The sequence below is a fragment of the Dermacentor variabilis genome, chromosome 2 (assembly GCF_050947875.1).
Source record: "Dermacentor variabilis isolate Ectoservices chromosome 2, ASM5094787v1, whole genome shotgun sequence".
In the NCBI taxonomy this organism is placed as follows: Eukaryota; Metazoa; Arthropoda; class Arachnida; order Ixodida; family Ixodidae; genus Dermacentor; species Dermacentor variabilis.
In genome coordinates, this window is record NC_134569.1 from 20,501,560 (window position 1) to 20,527,788 (window position 26,229).

Sequence of the window (26,229 nt, forward strand, 5' to 3'; positions counted from 1 at the left end):
GCTCCCCCCCCCCCCCCACCCTTATGAACTTCCTCCACTGTGGCTTTCCCCAGAACACATTGTGCAAAGTGTACACAAACACCAGGGGCATATCCCGACGCAATATTTTAACGAAAGTTAATTAGAATTTAGGTGCTTTTTGTCTGATTTCTTGGTCACTTCGTAATTAGCTTAACCAGTTCATCTTGAAGTGTGGTTCCGCAGTGTGACGTGATGCGATAACTTTATTTGGAATCCGGCGATTGGGGGGCCCGCGCCTAGGGCCGCCTAGATGGTCACTGGGAGCTGCTGCTCCCGTGTGGCTTCTTTGGCTCGCTGGACGCAGTTGCTTCTTTGATTTATTTATTGCTCAGAAAAAGTTACAATCGCAACCGTGATCACTTTTCTCCTGCTACAAAATCCACGAGACCAGCAAAAGATGGGCCGAATGCTTTAACGCAAAGTACCTGAAACGCCTTCCATTCTCCGGCACGGCGAACGTATATCCGGGCGCCCCGGCGTCATCCACAGCATCCCATAGAAACCCCCGCTGGGTGCACTCTTTCTTCCACGCTTCTCAAGAGGCGCGAACTATTTCGCGTATCTCGCCGACGACTAGCTCTGTCGGCACGGCTCACCACGGCTGAAGAGAGATGGCCGCTCTTCTCACCATGTTCACGCTCGAGGCGAGAGCGCGTAAACAAAATGCCGAGGCGAGGCCGCACCCTCGATAGACACGACTTTTGTTTTTCTTTCGCCTCGTCACAAATCACAGGAAGGATAGAGAAACGTGCTTTCGTATAACGTCGTGAAGAGCCCGGCAAGAGCAAGAGGCCCGACAGGATGCTGGCACACATGTTGTGATGCCACCACTGGCCTCGCAACATGGGCGAGGGCGCGTTCATTTTTCGCATTCTACTATGGGAGGCCGGAGCGGAATAGGTGCCGAGTAAGCGACCTTCCTACAAGGAACGTGGAAGTGCTGACCACAACAATGACGTGCCACTAGAACATTCCAAAGTTAAAATGCTATCGATAAATTGAAGAAAAGGGGGCTACTTAGCATACGGGCATTGAACATCGTTTGCTTCGAGAAGGATCAAGCCCAGATTGGAAACGCGACGCATACTGCAAGCTTTCCTGCGTGACACAGGTTTGCTGAATTCTCGCTGATGCGCCTACACACCTGTGCATGAGGTGGTCGGAAGAAGCGCTTGCTAGCTTCGATTTCCAGCTAAAACGCGTCAAAAGAAACAAGTGCCACCACCAGCAACGGCACGTGCTGAACTTCTGAATGAATAACTGCACGGGAAATAAACATACAATAAATTAAGGAAACGCATAGATCCAAAGCAATGTTATCCGAAACGCACAGCAGTTGAATCTCACCGCAGCGCAATGTTAAAACGGTACAGAACGAAGCAGATGTCAATCATGACCGCCGAAGCAAGATAAGCGGTGAGCGGAAGCTTCGAAGCCGGGCAGGTGTTGCCAAAAAGAGACGCCATAGTGAGCAATGGAGCCAGATAACGGTCGCATGAAAACACGGAGACGCACTCGGGCCCCAGCGCGCGCTACACCACGGTAAGCACCGAGAGCTGCGCGCCCACGCTGGGACGGGTTGGGTCCGTAATCTGCACTTGAAGAGCGAGGCCACACTGTTTCGAGCCAGAGGGCGCGGTCGCGCCAAGCGGACAGCGCGATGGGAACCACATGGCGCCTCTCGAGCGCCGCCTCCGGACGCACCACCGGGCGTGAGAGCAGCCAAGACATGCCCGGCCTCATCGCAAGCCTGTTGGAATGACGCCGGCCAGCGAGGGATGCATCGAAGCAACAGAGAAGCGTTCAAGTGGCACGGGATGGGTGTTTGTGTTGTGACTGGATGGATCCCTACTCGTCTAAGCACCCCGCGAATTCCTCGCGTGGCTGTCGCTCAAGGATGCGTACTGAAGGCGCGCGAAGCAAGGCAGCCTCGCAGCAAATGCACCAGAGCAGGCCAGCCACCAGGAACGTGTACACACGTCTCGGATCGCGAAGACGCGTGCGGTTTGTGCGTGACAACTCCTATTGCTGAACAGCATGAAAAAACAAAAATGACGCTGCCAGACCACCGTAATCTCAAACAGCCCAGTCAGTGCGCGAGAACAATTCGTGCTTTGTGCAGGCATCCGAAACCAAATCACTTGTTCGTGGACGAAGGCAATCCGTTCGCGTACAATTGATACTGCAGACATAACAACGTTGGAACAAACAAGATGTTGTCGTGCATGAATTTGTGCGTTGGACAAAATACAAAATAAAGAGCTGCGAACACGCTCTAACTGGTCGTCTTCAGACGGACAACGTGGAACCGAAACAGCAGCGATTCTCGTAACTTAATATGCACGTCCACGCAAGTTCGCTGCCGTTTACAGGCGCATTGCTAATGGTGTTTCGAGACGGTGAAGGAGCAGCACAGATTCTTGTCTGATAGCGCGAAATAAGCTGAATGCTTGTCGCGGTAGTCCATAAATCAAGCGTAGTAAAGTGCGCGCTGGCCGCGTGTTCGATCAGCCTCCTTCGATGCACTCGCTCGAAAACAGGAAACGGTCGCACCTACGAAGGTGTATAGCTCCCGACGTGCTCGATTGTATCACGGAAGCTCTGCATTCGAAGATGATATATCAATCGGAGTGCGAACAAGAAACCCTCAGGACAAAAACAGAAAGCTGACTTGTTTAAAATCCCCACGCTTATCGCTCGCTCGCTCTCTCTCTCTCTCTCTCTCTCTCTCTGTCTTCCCGTTGACGTGATTCGTGACAATATCATCATTTTTGGAATCGTTGACTGACGATTCAACAAATAACGAGAAGGGCGTTGACTGACCAAATTGAAGGTAGAAGTTTTCTGCCAGTAGAGGCAGCGGCTCGGTAGCATACCGTTTGCTAGGTAGCAGTTCGAATCCCCGCCGTGGCGGCCACCTTTCAATAAGGGCGAAATGCAAAAGCTCCCGTCTACCGTGCATTGGGGGCACGTTAACACAACCCCAGATGGCCGAAATTAATCCGGAGTCCCCTACTACAGTGTTCCCCGTAATCATATACCCTGGTTTTGGCACGCAGAACCCTGAATTTTGGAAAAAAATAACCTAATTTGCAGTTTTGTGACGTCATACTCCCCAATTTAATAACTTTGCTGCCCAACAGCTCTACAACGGAAGAACGGAAAGAGCAAATGACAGAAAAAAAAAAGCAAGCAAAGCTGCTGACATGTTGTCTACGAGCATTGACCAATTCTCTGCAAATGCAAATAACAAGTACAACATGGACTTGACCCAGCACAACGACGCACGCGCTGAAGTTTTCAGCGTCCTGCCACAAACTGATGCAGAAGTGTGACGTTTCAATAATACTAAGTCATAGTGGTCATAGTATTTCGCGTGCCGTGTACGTGGCGTATACATTTTCGCTGCTTTGCTGCTCACCTAGATTACTTTCATTCACTCGCTCCACAATCAGCTCAAATGTACACATTCGTCAGAAGTTATCTTTACTGGTCATTAAGAACAGTCGTTAGACAAAGCAGCTGCCTTGAGGCCCGTATGGAAAAAGGAGAAGCGCAATTGCAACATGGAATGAGATTGGCTGGAAGATGCCTTCGTTTCGACGACGGAAATTGAGACTAGTTCTTTCTTTCAAGTTTATAGCAGCAAACCTGAAATTGATAAGGAAAAGTACTTCTTCAAACTACATTAACTCTCGAAGAGATACAAACCATAATATAAATATAGGGCAAGCTTGTTCACGACTTGGCGAGTTATTTCTGTTTGGTTATTTATTTCTTGCCAGGAACATTTATGTGCAGGAAAGATTTGATGCGCGAGTGTGCCGCAAAAATAAAACCGTGTTTAACGAAATCAAATGATGCAACCTCCCTATTAAAAAGCTCTTGGACAATGCGGAGTGACTTCTGAACAAAGAAAGAAGAGATGTTCCTAAAATGCCGTACCATACTTCAGTGGCAAAAAGCGCAGCAACGCTCAAAACTAACATGCGTGTCTCGAAATTTGGCCGTCCGTGGCAGAAGACAACTTATTGTGCTGTTTTTTACAAAGTCTTCGGAAATGCTCTCCAAAATGCTCGGAGCCAGCGTACTCGGAGGTTTCTTCTACACGTCTCGCGTGAAAACTCGTGCGCTCTGTCTAACTCGCGCACGATTACGCAACACTTAACACTCGCTGTTCGCCACCGTGCTGCGAGTGCGTCTCGCTCTTAAGAGTTCCAGCTGTACCCTCAGATGCATGGAACCTAGTGAGAATAAATATACACGCAAAGCGTACCCCGAATGCGTTTCAGACGACCAGCTTGCTGCCACACAGAAACTAATGCGTGCCCTCGCACGCCGGAATAGGTTTTTCATTCGATAACTGTCCGTTAATACAGCAGGGTATGGGCGCGGCGAGAACGAAGCTCACGCCTGGCGTGCGCTCACGTGGTCTCTGAGCAGCGCGCCGCGTCCCAGCTAACGGATCACGGATTTCGCGGCGCCGATGGGGCACGGCTTCTGGGTGCAGCGGGCCAGTGAAGCCACGAGCTGTAGAAAACGCATACACACACACTCTCGAGCGCGTACGCCTAAACAACGCGACTAAGAAGCGGGTGGTGGGCAACCACGAGAAGAATGTTCGGAGCTTGACCTTTAGTACCCTCGTGTCGTTTCAGGTTTGCTCAGTTTTATTTTATAATGCTTGGAGCACCCCCCCCCCACTCGTTTTTCCCCTCCTTGCTTGAAATGCTCCCCCCCCTCCATTCCATCCCCTTCAAATCCATCCTCTCTGAAGTGCCCTCCCTCAGCCTACAGAACCTCTCTCATCCCACCGACCCTATGGAGCCTCTACCAAGCTGTGCCCGAGGTTTTCTTTCTTTCTTTTTCTTCTTCTTTCCACAAGCCCGCATCGTGTTGGTTCGTTATTTTTGCTTCATTTCTCCACGTCAGTCGGGCGCAGAGTTCGCCACCGTCGGTGGCGCTTGCGGTTATTCTTCAATTGGGTTTTTCTCTTTTTTTTTTTTTTTCGCGCAACGCGCGTCCCAGGATGTATCGGGGCGGGATGAGATAGAGAAAGCGTGCCAGGGAAGCCGACCGGAATCCGGAATTTCGTCCCGCGCTTCTTTCTTCTCTCTTTACGGTTTCTTAAAAACGCGCGCCAAACCAGGACTTTCCGAGCCCTGTCGCAGAAGCGTGGTCGACGGGCCGCAGTCTTATCTCCCGTACATCTGTGATCCTCTTTCCCACCCAACCTCATTGCTTCCCTGGGCGTTCTTCGCTTCGTCTTGAGTTACGAACGAAAGACACTTTGTAGCAGCGCTCGCCGCCGATGCCGCAAGGGGACGATACGAACACCCTACAGGCCGCCGTTTTACTATTACGAAGCGACGGGTATACCTCTGCAGCGTGCAGCTCCACAGACTGGCATCGGAAACGCGTGTTGTCCGCTGGTATCTGATTTCCACACAGCCCCATTGCTTTCCATCTTCTGGGTGCACAGTTGTTGCCTTGCAGTTCAGTTCACTTTTCTACGTCACGTTCCATGTGTCACCCGCGCCCGTCCGCAGCAGCTCTCGCCACTGAGGGCAGCTGTGCGCGCTGGTGGGGTCAACATATTTTACAACAACTGCCGAGGCTTGCAACCCGTAAATATCCTGCGGAAGAACGGAACGCTCGCTCTGACGCAGGAGACGCAGACCGCATGACCGAGCAGCTCTGCCCGCCTCTGAGCTTGCACCTCACAGCGATAAAGTTTTATGTGAACTGTTCACATTTCATGGATTTGTGCAGATATGCACCTTTGGGATCACTCCTGTCGCGTTACTGCTGCTACGTATGCACGGTCCTTGTAGTGGTAACATGCAAAGAGCAACAACAGGGGAGAGGCACGCCTTTTTGTAGTGCAGATATCTCTTTTGTTTTCTGTCTTTTGTGCATCAGGTTTCTACTGCGAACGTATACCGTAAAGGTCATTATTCAACTTCGGAAATCAGATAGCTCATAGTCTTAAGAACGTTGCCCTGAGCACACACCTTTCGTGGCATACGTATGCTGCTTAGACGCAGCCACAAAAGCGGCAGCAAGAATTGGAACAGGACAGGCTGACAAGCAGCACATTGTCTTTAGATCTTGACATAATTACTGAGCCCCAGAAGTAAACACAGCAGGAAAGAAAGGGGGCGGGGACCCCTTATAAAAATTTCTAGCAACATTTTTTAGACAGTCTATAGACTTTTGTTACTAGAACCTACCAACAGTCAATTGAAATCCTACCAGCTGTCTTTATACATCCTAACAACGCTCTAGTAACATCCTAGAAACAATTGGCCACCAACTTTCAATAGAAACATGTTCATAGGATGTCTTTAAACTTCCTACCAATTTCCTATGAACATTTGTCTTTATACACCCTAGTAACATTCTTTCAAAAGAGAAATGTTCATATATTTTCTGTTAACTTCCTACCAACCCCCTATTAACAAGCTTTCTTTATACACCGTATTAACATTCTTTCAAAAGAGAAATGTTCATATATTTTCTGTTTACTTCCTACCAATCCCCTATTAACAAGCTTTCTTTATACGCCATATTAACATTCTTCCAATTGAACAATGTTTGTAAACGTTCAGCCAACTTCCTACCAATCACCTATTAACATTTGTCTTTATACACCCTAGTAACATCCTATCAAGAATTGGATCCTATCAAGAATTGGCTACCGTACTTCAACTGAAGCATGTTCATAGATGGTCTGTAAACATTGTACTAACCGTCAACCAACACAAGTCTTTAGGCTCCTTAGTAACACTCTGGCAATATTTTACTTACATGTGCTTATGTACTTGCTATTGACGTCTTACTATTCCCCTAGTAACATTTGTCCCACATACGACCTAGTAGCATAGTGTAAACATTTGTCAGTATGTGTGAACATGTTGGTAAAAGGCAGTATGCACCCTAGAAGGTGCACGTAAATGGAAAACAAATGCAAGTTTGCACTGAAAGAAGTTTATTCACACAAAAATATTTACACAGAATTGTGAGAGAAGTAGTAGAGAAATTAAAAGAAAAAATAAATGAATAATGACTTAGTTGATTACGGCATGGCAGCTGTCGCCTAATCTCTAGCAAGCATCGATTATGCAAGCTGATGTCTCAGAATGCTTGCAGAATGAACCAACCCTGCACAGAAACAAGATGGTCAGTGTTAACATCATGTTCCGGTTAGCATATCACATACATAGAACAGCTTTTTAAGGTTCACATGAATGATAAAATTGTAACCGTCATCCCTGTTTACTTGCAGAGGAGATGGCAAGGATGGGGCACATTATTCAATGCATATCCTTTGCTGCGTTGTATTTACTACGTGTTATTAAAATTAGGAAAGTGTACTAAATGGGTTTCGCTACCAATTAACTGCATAAATGAGTTACTCACTAAAAAAGTTAATTACATGGTTTATTCATGGTGAAATTTGTAGCACGCACAAGAGACACGGACGCAGAGAAGGTGGTTACGCGAGCGCTTACTCAAAGCTGCTTATTTTTGGAAGGAATGAAAGTAACAGCGCCAGCTAGCTGCACCGAGCATGTGCAAAACGTGTCATCCATTTTTATATAAGCAGATTACAGAGCTTCAAGCAGTATACAAGAATACAAATGCTTTGTCAGTGATAGCAAGCAATGGCTGACTGATGCATTTTTAAGCACGCCTTATTATACGGAACGCTTCTGTATAATTTGACGTGTTCGTTTATTTTTACTCGAAAACAAAATATCAGTGCCAAAAAATACCGGTTCACAATGACATAGGTTGCAGTGGTTAAACAGGTGCGAATGATTTTCTTTCACATTCGCACTTGTCTATCCAGTGCAACCTATGTCATTGTGAACCGGTTCGCTGAAAAATATGTAATTGTGAACCGTCAAGCTATACGCTCAATATTTTACTGTTTCTCATCCTGTGCAGCCAGAGTAGGAAAGAGCAAAGAATGAGTTCATGATCAGACAATATTTACCAGACCTTAGGTCATTGCGAACGCTGTGAAAACGAAGTATTTGTACGCTTCGTGTTTATAGCAACTTCAAGCGAACCTCATGACGCGGGGCAGCTGAAGAAGGTAAGAAAATCGTTCTTAAAACATTTCACGTCGTTACAGTTCGCGCTATAATAACCTGCCAAAATGCGGCATAAGAAACTGAAATGAAATAACATCAAAATAATATGTTTATGAAAAATGATGGAAAAGAACATACCTTTTATTATAATTTGGAGATAGAGAAAACTTCGGCGCATAGCAGTCTTGAGGAACAGCTGTTCGCTATTTGTGCAGTTTAAAACACGGACAGTGCCAATATTAAATCACTTCACACGACACTGCATCGCAGCTGGCAGAGAAGTTCCAGAAACGCTCACATCATGGAACGAAGAAAGCACCGTGGGCTTCGCAAACACCTTGCTGGTTGGCTTGCATCGATGAATTAGCTACAACACAGCATAAGCATAAATAGCAGTAAAAACAGCTAGATTGCTGCTACAATATGCCACGAAACACCTACATCGCTGCGACCGTACCATGCTGGCGTCGCAAAGGAACTGATGACGATTGCGATGGTCTCCCTCTTTGCCTCGACTCGGCCAACTGTCAAATTTGTGCGCATGCGCGGGGAGGCATGTGACATTCTTTCCATCCACCTGCTTCGCATTGACCGCCGCCGAACTAAAGCCCCTCTTTAAGTCGAAACATGCCCCCCCCCCTCCCCCGCTACCTTGCGATGGTTGACTCACACCTAGACATTCCTCGCCTCTTGGTGAAAGTTGTGGCCGGCCTTTGTGTACGCACCCCTTTCTGGGAACTGCACTTAGAGGGAGGAATGCACCTCATGGCCGAGGTTGAAAAAAAAAAAACTGAGAAGGCATCCGGCTCAATTTTGTTGGGCATTAGGGGCTGTATAGTTTTATCTTTCGAAACAATTATTGCTCTGAAGACCGACTTTTTTCTCGAAATGTAATATACATAGAAAAATAAAATCATATTGGGTAAATTATGTGGATATTCTATTTTGCGCAAGAGCATCCTTTAGCACTTGCTGCTTTCAAAGACAAAACATTGCTCCCTGGCGCCCAGCGGTGAAGCACATTGTAGTACTATATTTATAGTCAAATACATGTCCGAAGCGTGGCGGCTATGACGTCAGCAGTTTTCAGACGCCCGAAGCACGGCAAAAGCATGGCCTTTGATATCCTGGCTGTTGGTATACGGAATGCCATTATTACGGATGTCATGATGACCCCTTGTCGGAGCTCAAAATTTTGTCGCCGTGTTGTGAAGCAAGATCACTGAATGTTAAGAGTGCATAATTATTTCTTTTCGATCTGTTTTCACACAGAGCAAGCTACCATCGCCATAAAGCACATCAGTTGACATAGTTACTTTGCCTTCACTTTGACGAAAGGTCCTATTTCCTTTAATGTGCAGAAGCCGTCGGTAGGAGGCAGGGACGAAAGCGTGCGAATAGGAACGCGTAGAAAGCTAAATTTTTTACACTGTAAGGGTAATTTAATTATTTTTTCACAGAAAAGTGTTGCTTGCACAGAGTTCAGCTTTTCTTTCTATTCGACCTGTGCGCTTCTCAGGTCAATACCCGCTCTCACTCAGCAGTAGTTGTATTTTGCAGCCTTTTGGACATTTGAGCGGCAACGTTCCAGCGCCGTGTTACCCTGAGTTTCGGCTCTTTTTCTTCTTTTTAACAAATATCATGACGCTACTATGCTGACACGTTCCAGCTTAGGGCGTACTATTGCAGATTGCACTGACCTAATTATCTCGTTGCAAAGCTAATTGGTGGCATTGCAATAGCAGTGCGTGGTAAGGGCAAATTTACGCTCAAGCCTTACACCACACCACCCGCCTGCCCGCAGGCATGTGGTCGGGTGAAAATTTGCACATTTCGTAGACTGGTACACACACTTCGGTTTACACTGCATGTGCGAGCCCAGTGTATGCCAAAATGTGTGAACCAGCGGGCGAAATGCACAGTTTTCTGCACGACCGCACGCGTCACGGCTCAAGCGTAAATCGGCCTTTAATTAACCAGCCCCAAGGTCAGGATAAAGCTCTGCAACTGGTGTGCGGCGTGCACAGTAGTCCGCTATCACGCCGGTCAGGTGGTGTAGCGCAAGCAAATTTTCTCGGAGTGTGCTGACGTCACCGCACGCTCACGTAGTCCAGTAGATCCTCTAAAAGATTAGTTCTAACAATTTACGAACATATTTCTTTAAACATTTTAGGAGCACTCCGTCAACAATTGGCTACCGATTTGGATTTGGACTATGATTTAAAACAAAGAGCTTGACTCCTGAGTATGTCATATATCGGCATTATTGTGTGTTAGAAAAATTTATCAAAAACTCTCAAGTTACTTCCCATCCTAAATATTTTTTGGCAAACAGTACGAGCTGTGGACGTACTGAGGATACATGTCCTTCAAACAAAAAAATATAGTTCGATGATGTATAGTACAACATTCTTTACACAAAAGTAACGAGCCTTCTGACGCAGTACTGAGGTGGTTATAGAGATAAAAGTGAGAAAAATACATGTTGATGGGGACCTTAAAATATTCTATGTGCAAAAGTAAGAAGGAAGTCTTTTACGGTGTATTATATATATTCTTTATACAAAAGTAAGAAGGAAGTCTATTAACAGTGTATTTAAAACATTCTTTATACAAAAGTAAGAAGAAAGTCTGTTAACAGTGTATAATATATATTCTTTATACAAAAGTAAGAAGGAAGTCTATTAACAGTATATTTAAAACATTCTTTATACAAAAGTAAGAAGAAAGTCTGTTAACAGTGTATTGAAAATATTCTTTATACAAAAGTAAGAAGGAGGTCTTTTAACGGTGTATTTAAAACATTCTTTATACAAAAGTAAGAAGAAAGTCTGTTAACGGTGTATTGAAAATATTCTTTATACAAAAGTAAGAAGGAAGTCTTTTGACTGTGTATGAACAAATGTTACTAGAATGTAAATGTTAATAGACTGTCAATAAAGTTAATAGAAAGTTGGTAGGAGTTCTAAAGAATGTTAACGTTCATTTTCATAAGGGACGCTCATTGATTATGCCAAGTACGCACCAATTGGCCCTCAGCGTGTCCTTTTATGTCTTTAGATCGAAATGACTTTTTGAGCATGTTTACTGCATGCCGATTTTGCCTGCTTCAGGAACGTCGACGACTTTATAACGAAGTGCTCGGTACCTTCGAAATCATTCGTTATACAGGTCCCTTCGTTGTAAAGCTCGCGTGCCTCACAACTAACAATGTACCCGGGACAAAAACATTCCTTCGTTATACAGATAGTTTCGTAGTAGAGGCGTTCATTGTAGAGGAGCTCTATACTGAACAAGCTTGCTCGAAAAGAGTACCCCGCTGGTACGCGGAGTCTTGCACTGCCACAAGAAGGTGACGCAAGAACGTACCATCACAATTTTCCGAATGGGCTTCTTCAATAGTAATTGCGCCACCTCATATTTTAACACCTTTAGAACTGTTGTCACAAACAATTTTTTTTTTACAACATGACGCAGACATTCGTAAACTCGTAGAACGAGCTCAAATGTGCAAAGTTTACGAAAATTATCGCGAGTTGACAGGTATGAACAGGGACGAAATTTACTCTCTTTAACTCCCTTCGCGCTTGATTTTCCAAATCTGTAGCTGTAGCAATTCGTATTATCCCATACTAATGTTTATTTTTCTTTCCGAGTGAAAACAGGTAGCCTTATTAATGTAGAATGACTCGAAATCTTTTTTTTACTTTCGTTTTATATTTCTTGTAAAGAAGGCAGGCAATTAAAAGCACATAAGACTCTTTTCTTAGGTTCAAGAGCACTTCTATAGAAAGGTAGCAGAGCTCGCCACTCACCAACTCATAACTCTGTTTGGGGTCACAGGAGGATATCACCTGCAAATAAAGAAAAAAGAAGTCAAGATTTAGAAATAATCATACGTAGGTGCGGGGCATTCATATCACTTAAACAGCGATGTGCGCATGCTCAGCTGCCCTGGCGCAGCTGCATGTAGCCCTTCAATTCGGAGCACAGTTAAGAGGTTTGCGTCAACGAAAACAATCTAGAAACTAAATGTCACGCTCTGACCGGAGTCACCAGTAAAACCACAGCGTTTCACATGATTTTGAAATTTCACATGAAAATGTCTAAAACTAATACTGGAACACATTACAGTCAAATTAATGTACTAATTATTTATTTTTATCTAAATGCACGTAATGTATTAAAATATTAGTTAAGAAACCATATTTGAACACGTTGGATTCAAAGTTACGAATATGTCTTCTCTGCTGGCTTACGCAGCATCAGACACCTATTCCATGATTTTCTTATAAGTGTTGTAACTAAGTGAAGAACACAAGGCGAGTGAAAGTTAGCGCATAAAATATCTAACCCAGCATTTTATATTGTTTTTTCTCTGTTTCTCATGAATCGGGCGCATCATGTTCACTCACAATATATATATATATATATATTCGTACATCCCGGCGTCTAGACTGCGTTCTGTCGCTCGAAGACGCAAGCGCACCACTCAGATGAACAACAGACATCCACCACCGCGTCCTGCTCGCTATCATGGCGCACTCTATCATAATCCCGTTATGCCAGACAAGGCCCGCACGCATTTTGCCGGGGTTCTCCTCCAGCATCAACTTCTTTCTTTCTTTCTTTCTTTCTTTCTTTCTTTCTGTACAGCTCGTGATCGCGTAGTTTTCCGCCTCCTGTGCAACTCACAAGACGTCACACTCTCGCTCACTGTTTGTTCCTAGCTATTTTTGTCAGCGCTATAAAGATTTCCGAAGATTGTCGGCCAACGAACTGGAGGCGCCAAGTTGATGGAGAAACGGTTCCAGGTGGAGAGAAAGTTTCAGACGGCATCATTGCTGTCTACCCGGGGAAGAGGAGGAGGAAACAATGACACATGTAAGGCAAATAACTGTACAGCGTCGTTTAACTACGTCGTGATATGCTCTCGCTTTCCGAACGTATTTCTTCAAGGGCTCGTTGTGTTGGCGCTGTTTGGTGACCGTTTCGACCCCTATACGTGTCTGTTCATGTTTACATTAACACAAGGCCCCTATCTTAGAAGACGACAGCAGCAACTTTAGCCTAGAACGTGTAAGAGTAGAGTTAAATTTTTATATGCAGAAGACAAAAGTGATTTTCAATAGCCCGTAAGAGAAGAGGAATCCATGATCGGCAGTCAGCCTCTAGAATCTGTGCAAGAGTACGTCTGTCAATTACTTACAGGGGAACCTAGCTCATAACGAGAAAGAAATTTGCAGAATAAAAATGGGTTTGAGCGCACATTGCAGACATTACCAGGTCATGACTGGAAGCTTACCGCTATCCTTGAAGAGTTCACTTTCCTCTCATTAAAGCTCTCTCTCTCTCTCTCTCTCTCTCTCTCTCTCTCTCTCTCTCTCTCTCTCTCGAAAAGAAAAGTGTTAGTGCATTCTAGCGGTACCAAAATATAAGGCAGAAACTTGGAAATTAGCAAAGAAGTTTGCGAAGAATTTACGCACCGTGCAACGAGTGATGGAATGAAAAACATTTGGCGTAACGTTAGCATATACGAAGACAGCGGTGTGGATAAAACGGGGCTAATCGATTTTCTAATTGAACTAGGTTCTAGTTTCTTTTTTTTTTTTTGCGTGCCAAAACCACGATTTGATTAGCAGGCACGCCGTGGTGGGAGACTCCGGATTAATTTTGACCATCAGGGGATCCTTAACGTGCCCCCAATGCACGGGACACGGACGTTCTTGAATCGCGCCCCCATCGGCAGATATCATATAGTTGAGATTAAGAGGGGGGGGGGGGGAGGAATGAGGCTGGACAGGCAATGTAATGCGTACGACGGATAACCAGCGGCCTATTAAAGTTACAAAATGGGTGTCAAGGAAAGGCAAGCGCAGTCTAGGAAGGCAGAGAATTAGGTGTTGCGATTAAATGAGGAAATTTGCAGCCCCAGTTTGGCATCAGCTAAGGCGAGGCAGGGGCAATTGGAGATTGCCAGGAAAGGCCTTCGTCTTGCAGTGGGCATAAAATAGACTGTTGATGACGATGATCTTACAACACTGACAGGAACTGCGCGGAGCTCGATAGTAACGCTGCGTTGCTTTGCTATACTTAAGTGCGCTAATGCAGTACATCGAGACCGGCTCTAATTAAAGAGAGCGATCAGATTATAATGAAGTGTACATGAATGAAGCAAGCATAACACTTGTGTCATTAATCACTTTTGTCACGTGTATGCTGACTTCTCCACGTCGCAGATGGTCTTTCTTTCTTTTATTTATACTTCAATTTTCTTTTTTCTTGCGCGTTGTTCCAAGCTACGCATGATATGATGGATTTTCGTATGCGTTGCAAGAACTTCGTGCGTGTGATTTCTCGGTATCCAACGAGACTATACGCGCTGCGCAGGGCACTGGCTTACGCTTCATGCAGGTACTCGCGTGTATGACATGCAAATTTATGTGAGCGTGTGAAATTTGATTTCAGTTCTGCTCACAATTTGCTTTTTTTTTTTCGTTGCAGCTTTGAATTCTCTGCAGTTATTTTGCAATAACAGATTCAAAAGCACTGCATTTCTCCATGTGCTCCTCCTATAACAAACAACAATAGCCAGGAAACCAGCTTCGTTCCAGGAGCTGCCGACATGGCCAATCGACATGTGCGCTTATGCTATCCTCCTCTCCCCCTTTCTCAAAAAAAGAAAAAAGAAAAAAGAGTTACTCCAATGAACTTTTCTCAAACAGAGTACAGACTTTTGTATTGAACGACAACAAGAATGCAAGCAGCCGTCAAGTAAACGTAGCAAAGCGCTAGTCGGGGACAAGGTGCGGTAAAGACACAAAAAGTCTGAGACGCGCACACGGCCCCTGTTCACGCACAACAAAAGGCACGCTTCCTCAGTGCGAACAAGGATATGCATCCTACGCACGTGTACGATTCGATAACTACCTGGGTTGAAAAGGCTATACATCAACCGACAGAAGGTCGCTGCCACGGACACCTGTTTTGCTGCCAGCAAAAGCAACGCGCCACGCTGTGTCATACGAATACGAATCTCAGCCGTACAACTAAGCGCCGCGCGAGCCGAATGCATCGGTGTGTATATACCCTGTACACACTGGCGCAACCGCTCGTACACGCACAACCCGTACGACGCCGTTCCTGATTCACAGCAACCCGGAAAATAGAAGAGTCATTTATCACGTGCCGCTGACAGCTATCCGCTGCGAAAGTACCAGCAAAAATGAAGTTGTCACGGGTGACCGTCCTGCGCCGAATGAGGGTCGCGTGAGAACAGGTTCGGGTCCCTAGGGCACTGCGCCGTTCGTTTTTGTCTCGTTTGTCTCAGCGCCAGCTGCAGGTTCGGATTGTGCTGCCGTGAACGGGCTCGAGTAGAACAGCAAGTACTCCGTAAATCAGACACGAGATGTCCTCAACCCCCAGAGTCATAAGAAGGAGTCGAGAAGCAAAAAGACGCCGTGTGTGACAACTCTTCGCCATATTCTTCTCACTTTGGCCTTCTATCAATTTTACATGAGCCCACGCAAGACGTTACTTCTTTAACAATCTTCAGTTTGCGTTTCGAATCATTGCTGCACTTTTAGGTGTGAAAACCATACAGACAAATTTATCCACGTCTGGGTATACGCTCCACTCAGACAACGCTGCTCTAGAGAAATCGATGTTGAAAGGTCACGCAAGATAGTTAAACGCACGTGCATGCTATCAGTATCATATAATTACCAGTGCTAAGACCCCAGTGTAAGGTAGCAAACCAAACTTTCCCTTCTGGTTAATCTTCCTGCCTTTTCCCTTTCTCATTTCTCTCTCCCTCTCTACTCTTACAGTTACACACACACACACACACACACACACACACAGGAGAAACTGATTTTATCGCTCCATGTAACAATGCAATGCAAGAGTAGATAAGGTTTAATAATGTTATGGTGCTCTTTGTATTCGCTTCTAGAAGGATCTGTGATAACCACCGTAAATTTGGCGATCGCTTCATTCTGATCATAAGTTTAATTTATATATTTATTATTTTTATACATTACAGCCCACTTGAGTGTGGGACAAAAAGAAAGAAACATAGCTGTACTGTAGCCAAGCATCGCGCTTTCATACTCACAGCAATAAAGAAACAGTGCAGGCAGTGCTAATTCAATCGCATGGACACCAACGTGTACAACCGACGTCCTTGACCCGGGCGCATACAGCGCGAGGAGAGGACGCATGTGCTCCGACGGAACCCCGCAGAAAGGAGACCTTGCACGCGAATCTCTAGAGGACGCAGCACGCATTCTAAACGACGCACATGCAGGCGATCGACATCGAATGCCAGATGAGAAAAAAGGAACAGTGAGAAGCAAATGAATATACATGCGCGACTCGCAATTTCGAAAGTTAAAGTGCGCGAGCGCAGGGAACGCGTTTTAGCGCACACGGCGCGCCTAATGATAGCGCCTAATGGCGGCTAATGGCGACTGATGGAGTACTTCAGCCGCCGGTAGGGGCTGGAACGGAAATGTCCCAAGTCGGAAATAGTCAAGGAATATAAACGAGGATTAACGGAGCAACGAACGATATGGAAGGACACGAAGTGAGGCCCGATGATCCCAAAAAGCACCATATGGTGCTTAAAACTGAGTAAGCCACTTAAATTGTGAGCTAGCATCGCAGATTCTGGGAGCCAAGTGCCAATTCTGTAGAGTTTGCTGTTGTTTAATAACTGCACACCAACGGGAAGGTAGGCTACATAAGAGCTGGCTCTCCCAATACACAGTTCATAACTATCACACACATATCATAAACAAACAAACATAATAAGTCTACATGAGCAATTGTGAACAAGAAATAAACAAAGACAAGCGACCCATATGTATCCACGTTAAGAGTGCATGTACACTGTGCAATAAAAGCGCTACAAGCTGCACAACAGACGAATATAATTTTTTAAAGTATATTCCAGGCAAATGGACGCGCTGTTGGCCACACAGTAAGCAATATATGAGCAAGTGCTCCACAGAGTTGTCACGGCAAGTGCAATTGGAGTTCTGTAGATCTTCGCGCAATAAAACATACCAGCGGGACTACGAGACACAGGCAGGTCTTACGACTAGAAGAATACTTATCCGTGCCCTAAACTGGAAAATGCACCAGGGCGCATTTTATAACACCAGGCTAGGAAAGGATTCTGACAGTTCTCGCGAGCTGGATGAGAGACTTAATTGAACAGCCAACGGTCTCAGTGCCCACAGTAACAGCAAACCGCGAGCACCACAGTGTGACCGCGCACATTTATTTTCGCTCAGATGAAACCGCCACCGCAGTGACAGGGTTCCGTGCGTATAAAAAGAGGCGGCGCAGCTGACGCAACCTGACAAACAGGGCGTGGTCCCCTCCACCGCCGCCGCCGCCGACTTTGAGCAATCAGCTCCGGGTCCTACATATATGACGCGCTCGCTTTGCGTTCATCGCGGCATCTTTTATTTTTATCGTACCGCTTTTCTGCCTGTCGCGTTCGCTGTCGCATGTTGTCCCCGCCGTCCCATGTCCTTCTTGGCTCGGTCCGCTTCCTGTCGCGCTAGCCTTGGCCCGAGCGATGTCGTCTGCACTCGCTGACGCTCGCCGAGGGATCCCGGTATGCAGCAGCAGCAGCCGTAGCGTTCTGCGCGTCTGTTATAGCGTCCGCTTTTCCCTCCGTCCGTTCGTTGGGCAACGTTATGTTGGCCGCATCGCCCATATAACCTAATCTTGTCTCCCGTCACTTCAATGCGCAACCGCCGTGCTCTTCTTGCAGCGTCCTTTCGCTGTGTGTTATATGCCGCAAAACTTTTTTTCCTTTCTTTCTTTCCCTTCGTCCTGTCCACACGCTAAAAGGGAGGAGGGGTATAGGAGGCAAATGGGACGGACCGCCCTCGCCGTTATCAGAGCAGCTCACCCGTGTCGGCGGAGAAAGTGTCACGGGACCTGGCGTGAGCTTCTCCCGTTTGCGCCGGAAATCCTCGCTGCACGCACACAGAGGCACGCGGGTTTCCGAAACCTGTGTTCACCTGTCCAGCGTACGCGCAGCGGTTTCATGGTCCTCGCATACGCTGCTGCTCCTTTTGGCCGCATTTTGGGAACAAATACTGTAGAAACAAATACCACGCCGAGCATTCTATACGTATACACTGTCATAACATGTTGCATAGTTCTGCAGCACGACACCGCAGAACACTTCAATACAACTGCTGCGATCTTGACTTGTTACGTCATAGTCAGCCTTAGAACAGTCCCGCGCTTGTTTAGCAACAGAATAAAAACTAGGGAAACACGAAACTAATTATCACCGGTGTTTTCGGACACACTGAATGTAGTGACTTTGCACGAATAATCTTGTTCTGTGTAACTTTCAGTGTCTCTTGGGAGAAAGCAATGAGCGTTGCCGAAATGACATATTCGAATTCCTGCAGTACATCTCTCCTTATAAGTTTAGCGTACTGCGCTTCCGGATGGATCGAGTGGAACTAGTCACAGTGAAAATGTCAAACTTTCTGAATTTCTTCAAAAAAGGAAATGAAGAAGAACCCGGATATCACAACTCCTCCGTCCAGTCAAGTCACCTTTCTCTCTCACGCAAACCCTTGTATGCTTCAAGAATGAACTTGTAATTGCTGTTACTGTACGCCAAGAATCCTTGGACAGCAAGCAAAGCAAACGATCTGCCCACACCACTTGGCTTTAGTCGGCTCTTCCGCACGTGAACCACAACAATACGCACAAGGAACTACAATGTCTGCCAGACGCATTGACTTCCTCTGCGCAGTATGTGGAAACCCATGAGTAAGGCATGAATAGAATATGAAGACGCCGGGCCACCGCAGCTCTGCCCAGGTAAACGGGAAAAACACAATTAAATATCGTTCCCTTGCACAGTTGATAGCGGCTCTTGCTTGCTTCTAAAGCATGCTGCCGCGGCCAGGATTTCGGCACTCCTGCAACTGGCGACCAGTCTTCTGAGTGCGTAGCCACAAACGTACGTTTGATGCGAGAAGGGGCACGCATGTGGATACAACAGGAACGACACAAGCGAGGAAAGCCAGTGTAACTGTGCGTTTCCGTGGGTCTATGTGGTTATATGTTAGTGACTGAGGACTCGGACACTACTTTGAAAACGTGCCATGTGTACAATGCTTCGTTTTTTGTATGTTATCGTCCTGGTGGAATTGCGCCGTGATTGTCACTCAGTGTTCGTATCGTGTCTTGTTGAAATAAACTTTTTCTAAACAATGGCACATTTGCCTCATCTTTAAGTGATTCATGTGAGCATCCGAACATTAGGAGCATTTGCCCCGATATAGAAGATTTCGGGTTGCCACTCTCTTCGTATCACACATCTACGATGCTCCAAAATAAGCTCCGCCAAAAACGAACACCCTCGTACATGTAATATGTTACCTGCCACCTGCTATTCTTTCAAGTTTTGCATTCTGGGATGCCCTGCACATCCCATTTCTGGCCTCGTTTATCTCGTGGGAAATTAACGACTGAAACCGAGATCCTACGTCCCTTGGCGACATCTCTGATTCAAGCGCAAGGCAGTCAGCCGGGCACGCGTACGTCTTTAGTTAACCTCCCTAGCCTTCCCTCTTTGTTTCTCTCTCTCTCTCTCTCTCTCTTGCTGAAAATAATTCAAGGAAGTTCAAGAAAGGAATTCATGTGAACGAACCGACTTCCGGAGAAGATAAACAAATAAAATCTAATCTAAAATAAAGTTTTATTTTTCACATACTCTCTACTTAGAGAGAAACATCGGCTACGAGAGCGTTTTCTTAAATTCATTTTGCCTCCAGGCTATAGTCGACAGCTTTGACGTGTGATAAAGATAAAAATACTTTGTAAAGCACAAAACTATAGCGACATACAAAAAGAAAATAAACGTACAAACAAACAAAAAACGCTTGCACGAGCGCTATACATTTGCACTTAAATAACGACTCAATCGCCGATGAATAGGAAAGAAAGAAAACGCGGAGCGCAGGAAAATAATGGCGCATTCATTCGGCTTATTATTTACGGCAGCAGGCGGCACTCGGTCAAATCGGAATGATAAAACAATCGACCCCCCCCCCCCTCCCTCGTCCCACCCCCTCACGCGGCTAAAGGCCGCGTATCCTGGTTACGGCCACTACCGAGCCTGCAACCGTTGCAACGGCCCGTCCAACAAAGTGAAAAAGGTCGACGTCGTAGCTAGTTGGCCGGCGCTGTTCGTGCTACCCCAGAGGACACGCGCACGATGTCGACTGGGTGTTTCGCCGTGGGCTCCGCACGATGCCAGTCTTTACCACTCGCTTTTGGGTCACAACGCCTGTTATTAAGGCTGTGAACCAAATGACATATCCTTAGCGAGCGCTCCTTCTGTAGACGACTGTTTACCTGCGCGGTAGCCAGTTCTGCATGCACACCCGGACGACGCGTATACGGCACCGACGGAGCGCAGTGGAACGGAACATGCGAAAGCAGTTTGCGGTGCAAAGGAAAAAGCCGCGTGTCCATAAATTACAGTGGACTAGAACCTTATTATCTGATTTAGGAACCGGAATAAACTATAGCAAAGACCGGCCGAACCATGAACAAAAACAATAAATGTGCGCATTTAATGGGAGCCTGCGGCGAGAAAAGAAAAGTTAGAAACACGCCACTCAAATAGTAAGAAGGAAGCACAGGTCGGCACAACAAGCCATTACGAGCCACGAGAAAGGAGCGGCCTAACCAAAGACGAAAGTAATAACAGGGCCCACCGCACCGAACGACGCGACGCAATATCGGATGGCGCAGGATCCTCGTTCCTTGAAAGTGCACCTATACACGGAGCATGTTGTAAGAGCCAATACTTTCATGTGCGCAGGCTCGTTATACGAGCCATACGGCTACAGCCACGCTGCACTCTCCACAGAGGGGGGGGGGGGAGGGGGGGGGTGGCGCAAGCGTTGCATCTCCAGTCCTCGAATAAAGGAGACCTCTGGGTGTGCAGACCGTGCAACGGAGCAAGCGTATGGCGGTGACTGTTAAGCCGGTGCCTTTCCCACCAACTAGTCAATGACGGACAATATTGCAGCATACTATAGACGCTGCAGTTGGTCCGCGGACGGTGCGCCAGAGGAGGTGCAGTTTTAGAGCAACGAAATGTATCATCGACAAGGAGGACAAAGCATCGCAACAAATAAATATTTTCTCTCTATCTCGCTGAATCGTACGTCCTGAAAGATTAAATTCTGGGGTTTTACATGCCAAAACTGTGATGTGATCATGAAGCACGCCGTAGTGGGGGACTCCGGATTAAGTTTGTCCACCTGCGGTCCTTTGACGTGCGCCCAATGCACGGCACACGGGCGTTTTCGCATTTCGTCCCCATCGAAATGCGGCCGCCGTGGCCGCGATTCGATCCCGCGCCGTCGGGCTTAGCGGTGCAACGATGCGAACTCCGATGGCGCGGGATCGAAAACGCCGCCAAGCCACTACGCCACCACAGCGGGTGAACGGCAGGTCTTAAAAAATTGCACTCGGAAGAAAACAGAGCAGTGATTAGGTTCGATGGGCATTAACTAGAAGTGTTCACTCGCGACTGAAATGACTGAAACAACAGCAGCTATTTACACTACAGTTTCAAGCATCACCCAGTTATAAGCTTCTTTTAATCGGTGCATTCAAGAGAATTAGCTAATGCTAGCATACATTTAACTCAGTGCAGTGGCTAAATTAACATCCTGTTGTTCCTTCCCTTCCGCTCCTCCTCCTGAGAGCCTCGTGATACGAATCAAAATGAGCAACACAATGGAGCCATAAATTATTTTCACGATAATAATTGCACATTACTAAGATTTACTTGATGTATCGGCATTTTAGGAAACAAGCGCAACTTCTAATGTCACGAGTTGTGCGATGCGACAAATTTCCGGCAAATATTGAATGTATGTCCCTCCCCCTGTCAGAACTCCCCCTGTGGCCCTCAACTGCTATATACTATACCATATATACTACACAATCCCAATCTCTTCTCTCAATACAAACAGACTATTCAGGTATATATACATATATATATATATATATACTGCATATTCTCGGAGCAGCATGTTTGATGCCTGATGAACGTCGCACGTCAAATGTGCGGAGCGGCGTGTCGCCGACCCACGCGAGTACGCGAAGAGAAGCCACGCATGCGCGTTCACCGCTGGGCACCGCTATGATTAATCTGGGAGCTCGTACAGGAATTACGGGGCACCGGCTCAAGGGTAGGGGGAGCGGGCGTGGCCGGACGAGCGAACGTCGCCTCCCGTCCGGCCCCACCTGCGCGGCCGCTGCGCTGTCCAGGCCTCGGACGACGGGCCGGCGTCACATCACCGCTTTCTCCCTCTGCGCGCTCCTGTTATCTTCCGCAAGCTGTTCCTCTCTCAGCGAGCGTGTAGCACACGGGCCGCACACTGCTGCGTGTGTGTGCGGCGCGTTACAATCCCGGCGTATACCGTAATTTCAGTCGCTGGGCGCGCGGTCCGTGAACGCCCCGTTAAGCCAAACGTCCATAAAACGTTCGTAATCAGATTCATGATGCCGATGTGCTGAACTCAAACGCAGTGATCGCCAAAACGAAATTCGATTATTTCGTCTTCGTGTTCTTTTTATCCTTCTCTTGAGCTCGTCAGCGATCGCGGTGCATCTGGTATCGCTAACTGCATTATACGTGCATGTTCAACACAAAAACGCCCACGTAAAGTAATCCCTTCTCTTAAAACGTTTCACCAAAGCACGCGAACAGTGTGCTCCGTTCCCTCTCTTACATTTCTGAAGGCGCGATGACACCTTTGATGCGATAGCTCAACGTAGCCGATTACCGCCGCTAATTCATATGGCAAAGTTAAAACGTTCCGAATAGGAACGTTGCACAGCTCACAAGCCCAGCCATTATAGCGGCGACACTACACAAAGGCTGAGAGATCCCAAAACTTTAAGACAAAAGTTGTGGCGCAAGCAAGGGACACTGGCGGAGTTTATTTGGGACGACCTCCTGTCTCCGTGTAGAGATTCCGTGTAGCGTGAAGGTACGTACGCTTTCGCGTGAGTCGAAGAATGGGCATCACGAGCACCGCGCACGTGCGTATAGTACGGCGATAAACTCGGCACAAGTGCGCGTGCCTGCCGTATAGTTCACACCAACAAAAGCTCGTTGCAACAAAAGCATCATCACGACAAAAGCTATCGCGTTTACAGGGTTCGTCGGGGCATGGAGGGGCGATATGGCCGAGCCGGGCATATCGTTATATGCGCCATAACGACCACCGGAAGACGTGGGTGTGAGAAGCGGAGGTCCCGGTCAGGACGCTCGGCATATACGAGTTGCGCTGGGCAGCTTGCTCAGCGTCCAGCTAGTTGTAGAGGTCAGAGCAGGCCGCGCGAGGAAGCGCTCGCCAGGCCGAAGTTATAAATGAGTGCACGCAATATCGGACGCGCAGCTGTTTTCTTTTCCTGGCACGGAACGTGTGGGACGAACACGCGATCGATTCCAAGCGTTCTAGGTTGGCTTTGAAGGTATTTCGCTATACTCAGTTCGTACATTCAAACGTAAAATTTCCATCTACAAGCCCGTTTCAAGGAGTGAATGCACCCATTATTTCTCGTAACTCCTGCATTGAGTTTGCACAAGAAAAGGAATGGAGATAAATGTTACACGCAGTACCATATATCTTGTCTCGGCCCGTGTGGAACCGGTGCTGAGAAGGTGGATTTTACAACAAAGCGTGTACGCGTGCGCCGTAAAAAAAGGACCGGAAGCAGTAATTCGTGACCACGTAATTTCTCTACTGAGGTACGAACATGACAAATATAGAGTGTTAACTGACGCACAGGAATAACGCCCATTTGGTTTTTTGAAGATTCATAGCTACACTCTTACAGAATTTTGAAAGCGTGGCAACACTTGAAATCTCAACTATGCGCTGCCTGTCAAAAATTGATGAGCCACAAGCGACGCACACGACCGGTGCTAACTATACGGCGGACGTGCAATTTTCGGCGCCAGCGATTTCCAGAAATCGGTAGAGACGTTTCCCCTTGACATCTTGAGCTCCGTTAGCGCCCTCAAGGCCCGGCAACGATTTTTTGGCACTCGCAGAATACAAATTTTCGACAAAAATTATGGGTAGCGTCAGCCATCCAGCATTTTTCACCCTGCAGATCTAATTCGCGTTCTTAAGCTGCTTTCAGATCACACGCAGTTTACGAGGTCATTCGCCTGTTCAAACTGAAATCGCCCACGCAATATGCGTGACGCATCGCTGAGCTCAAGTGCTATACCTGAAGTAATGCCCCAACCACTGGCACGCGCCGGAAAGCTTCGGCGCGCGCCGAAGGGTCAAATGCGTCAAAGCGTCGGTCGGAAACGCGGCGAAGCGGAACGTCGCGCAGCGATTATGTCTACTGCCGATGCTAGAAGTTTGCCGACGCGCGGCGAAGCTGCGCCGGCGTGCACCAATGAGAGGCTGCGACGAGTCGCACGCGTCAACCAATCGAAGGCTGCGCAGCCTCCGGCTGCTATGCCTGTAATGGCCGCCCAAGCGGAGGCTCCGGCATCAGCGATCGTCCGAGTTTTTTGGACGCACGACGCGCGCGACAGTGTTCCTGAAAGACAGTGTTGTAATAGTAGGCCGACAACGACACGACCGACCGACCGACGACAGTGGGTTGTGGCAGTGCGACGTGGATCCGAAGCGACTTCGAACGACGCCGACTAATCCAACCTGCCCACTGGGTTCCGCCGGGCTCAGTGCGATCGTCTGCTAAAACAGCCAACCGAATCACGATTACCGCAACGTCTGTGCTTGTTGTGTGTGTATTTTGTTGTGCCCAAAACGAATGGAAACATGTTTACGAGTTCCGAAGTCTGGATAATCAGCACTCGCCTATCGCCGATGTTGTTTACGTTACGCGTAGGCCTAGCGGGTCCATCGAGTTCGTAACTGACGAGTGAACGAGGCCAGCTAAGAAACTCTGTCGAAGGAAGTGAATTTTCAGGTCCGTTTGGTGCTGCAGTGATTTAAAATATGGCACTCCTGACTTCGTGTGATGTGTGATGTGGTGAATGAACCGTGTGGAAGTTGGGTTGGTCAACCGCGGCGTGTTTCGTGTGGTGTCGGTTGACTCAAGTGTCACGGCCAAGCTCTGCGCTGTTTCCAGTGGTAAAGATAACTTCCGAAAGCGAAATACACTAGTAGCCGAACTATTACAAGTACTTACATAATCAGCTGTGCCGCCTGTTTCAGCTGACACTGCGCTCTTATATTCGGCATGTGAATCCAGTTCAGTACAAGTTCACTGTACTCATTCACTCACTTCTTTCTAGTGCGTCCGTCTTTTGGGCTAGTTGGGCATAAATCGCTCGTGTAGCAATCAAGACGCACTGAAGCATACGTGACAATGCAGTCATGTTTGAGTCAGTGTGTCGTTATAGTTGAGCACTGCAAAAAGAAATTATCTGCTTGCAACGTATGCCCTGTGTGCAGTGCATAGCAGGACCTTCATCATGCAAGACCTATGCGTGTAGCAGCGTATACCACGATTGCTTCGATTCCCGCTTCAGAAGCAGCAAGTACTGAGTCAGTGAAACTGTAATTGATTTTTTATCTCACTTTTTGCTTATGAAAAGTGTAGATGGTGTGAGTGCATTGTGGGGAAGGTGAAAAGGTGTCGTCAGTGTTTTGTGCAGTCAGTATGCTTAAACTGCTGGAATCCCTTCAGCTTCTACTAAAATGTTTCTTGCTGCGATACTATGAATTGTAGTCAGGACAAAGATCTACTCAAAACCAAGTTACTAATGCATCTGTGCAGAATGTGCTTGATTAACAAGTTAACGCTTCCACAACAACAATATGCCGATGCACAGCATATGTGCTTACAATAAATACATTCCGTAAAGGTGAACGACTGGGATCAAACTTTGTAGTAGCACCGTAAAAAGTGCTGCCATGCGTATCAGCCACAACGAAACTGCTGCACGTCCAACCTTCTTCCTTGGAAACACTTCTATAAAGACTGTTCGGGCCCTTCCCATTCTGGGTGTAGCATTTAGCTGTTCTCTCAACTTTTC

At 46.9% G+C, this 26,229-nt stretch overlaps 1 protein-coding gene and 1 long non-coding RNA gene across 12 annotated transcripts in view; both read right to left on the reverse strand.

Moving 5' to 3' along the window:
* The window catches only part of by (focal adhesion protein tensin), a 392,943-nt gene that overhangs the window by 70,838 nt on the left and 295,876 nt on the right, over positions 1-26,229 (reverse strand). For all 11 annotated transcript variants that reach the window (XM_075679849.1, XM_075679856.1, XM_075679851.1 and 8 more), the window contains one exon: positions 11,939-11,977. In XM_075679849.1, coding sequence (XP_075535964.1) covers positions 11,939-11,977 — 39 coding nt within the window. The remainder of the gene's footprint in view (positions 1-11,938; positions 11,978-26,229) is intronic.
* LOC142570814 (uncharacterized) lies at positions 6,653-8,482 on the reverse strand. Its single transcript, XR_012825690.1, has 3 exons — positions 8,262-8,482; positions 8,024-8,116; positions 6,653-7,185 (listed from the first exon to the last, which is right to left on the reverse strand). It is a non-coding gene; the product is annotated as an uncharacterized LOC142570814 (long non-coding RNA).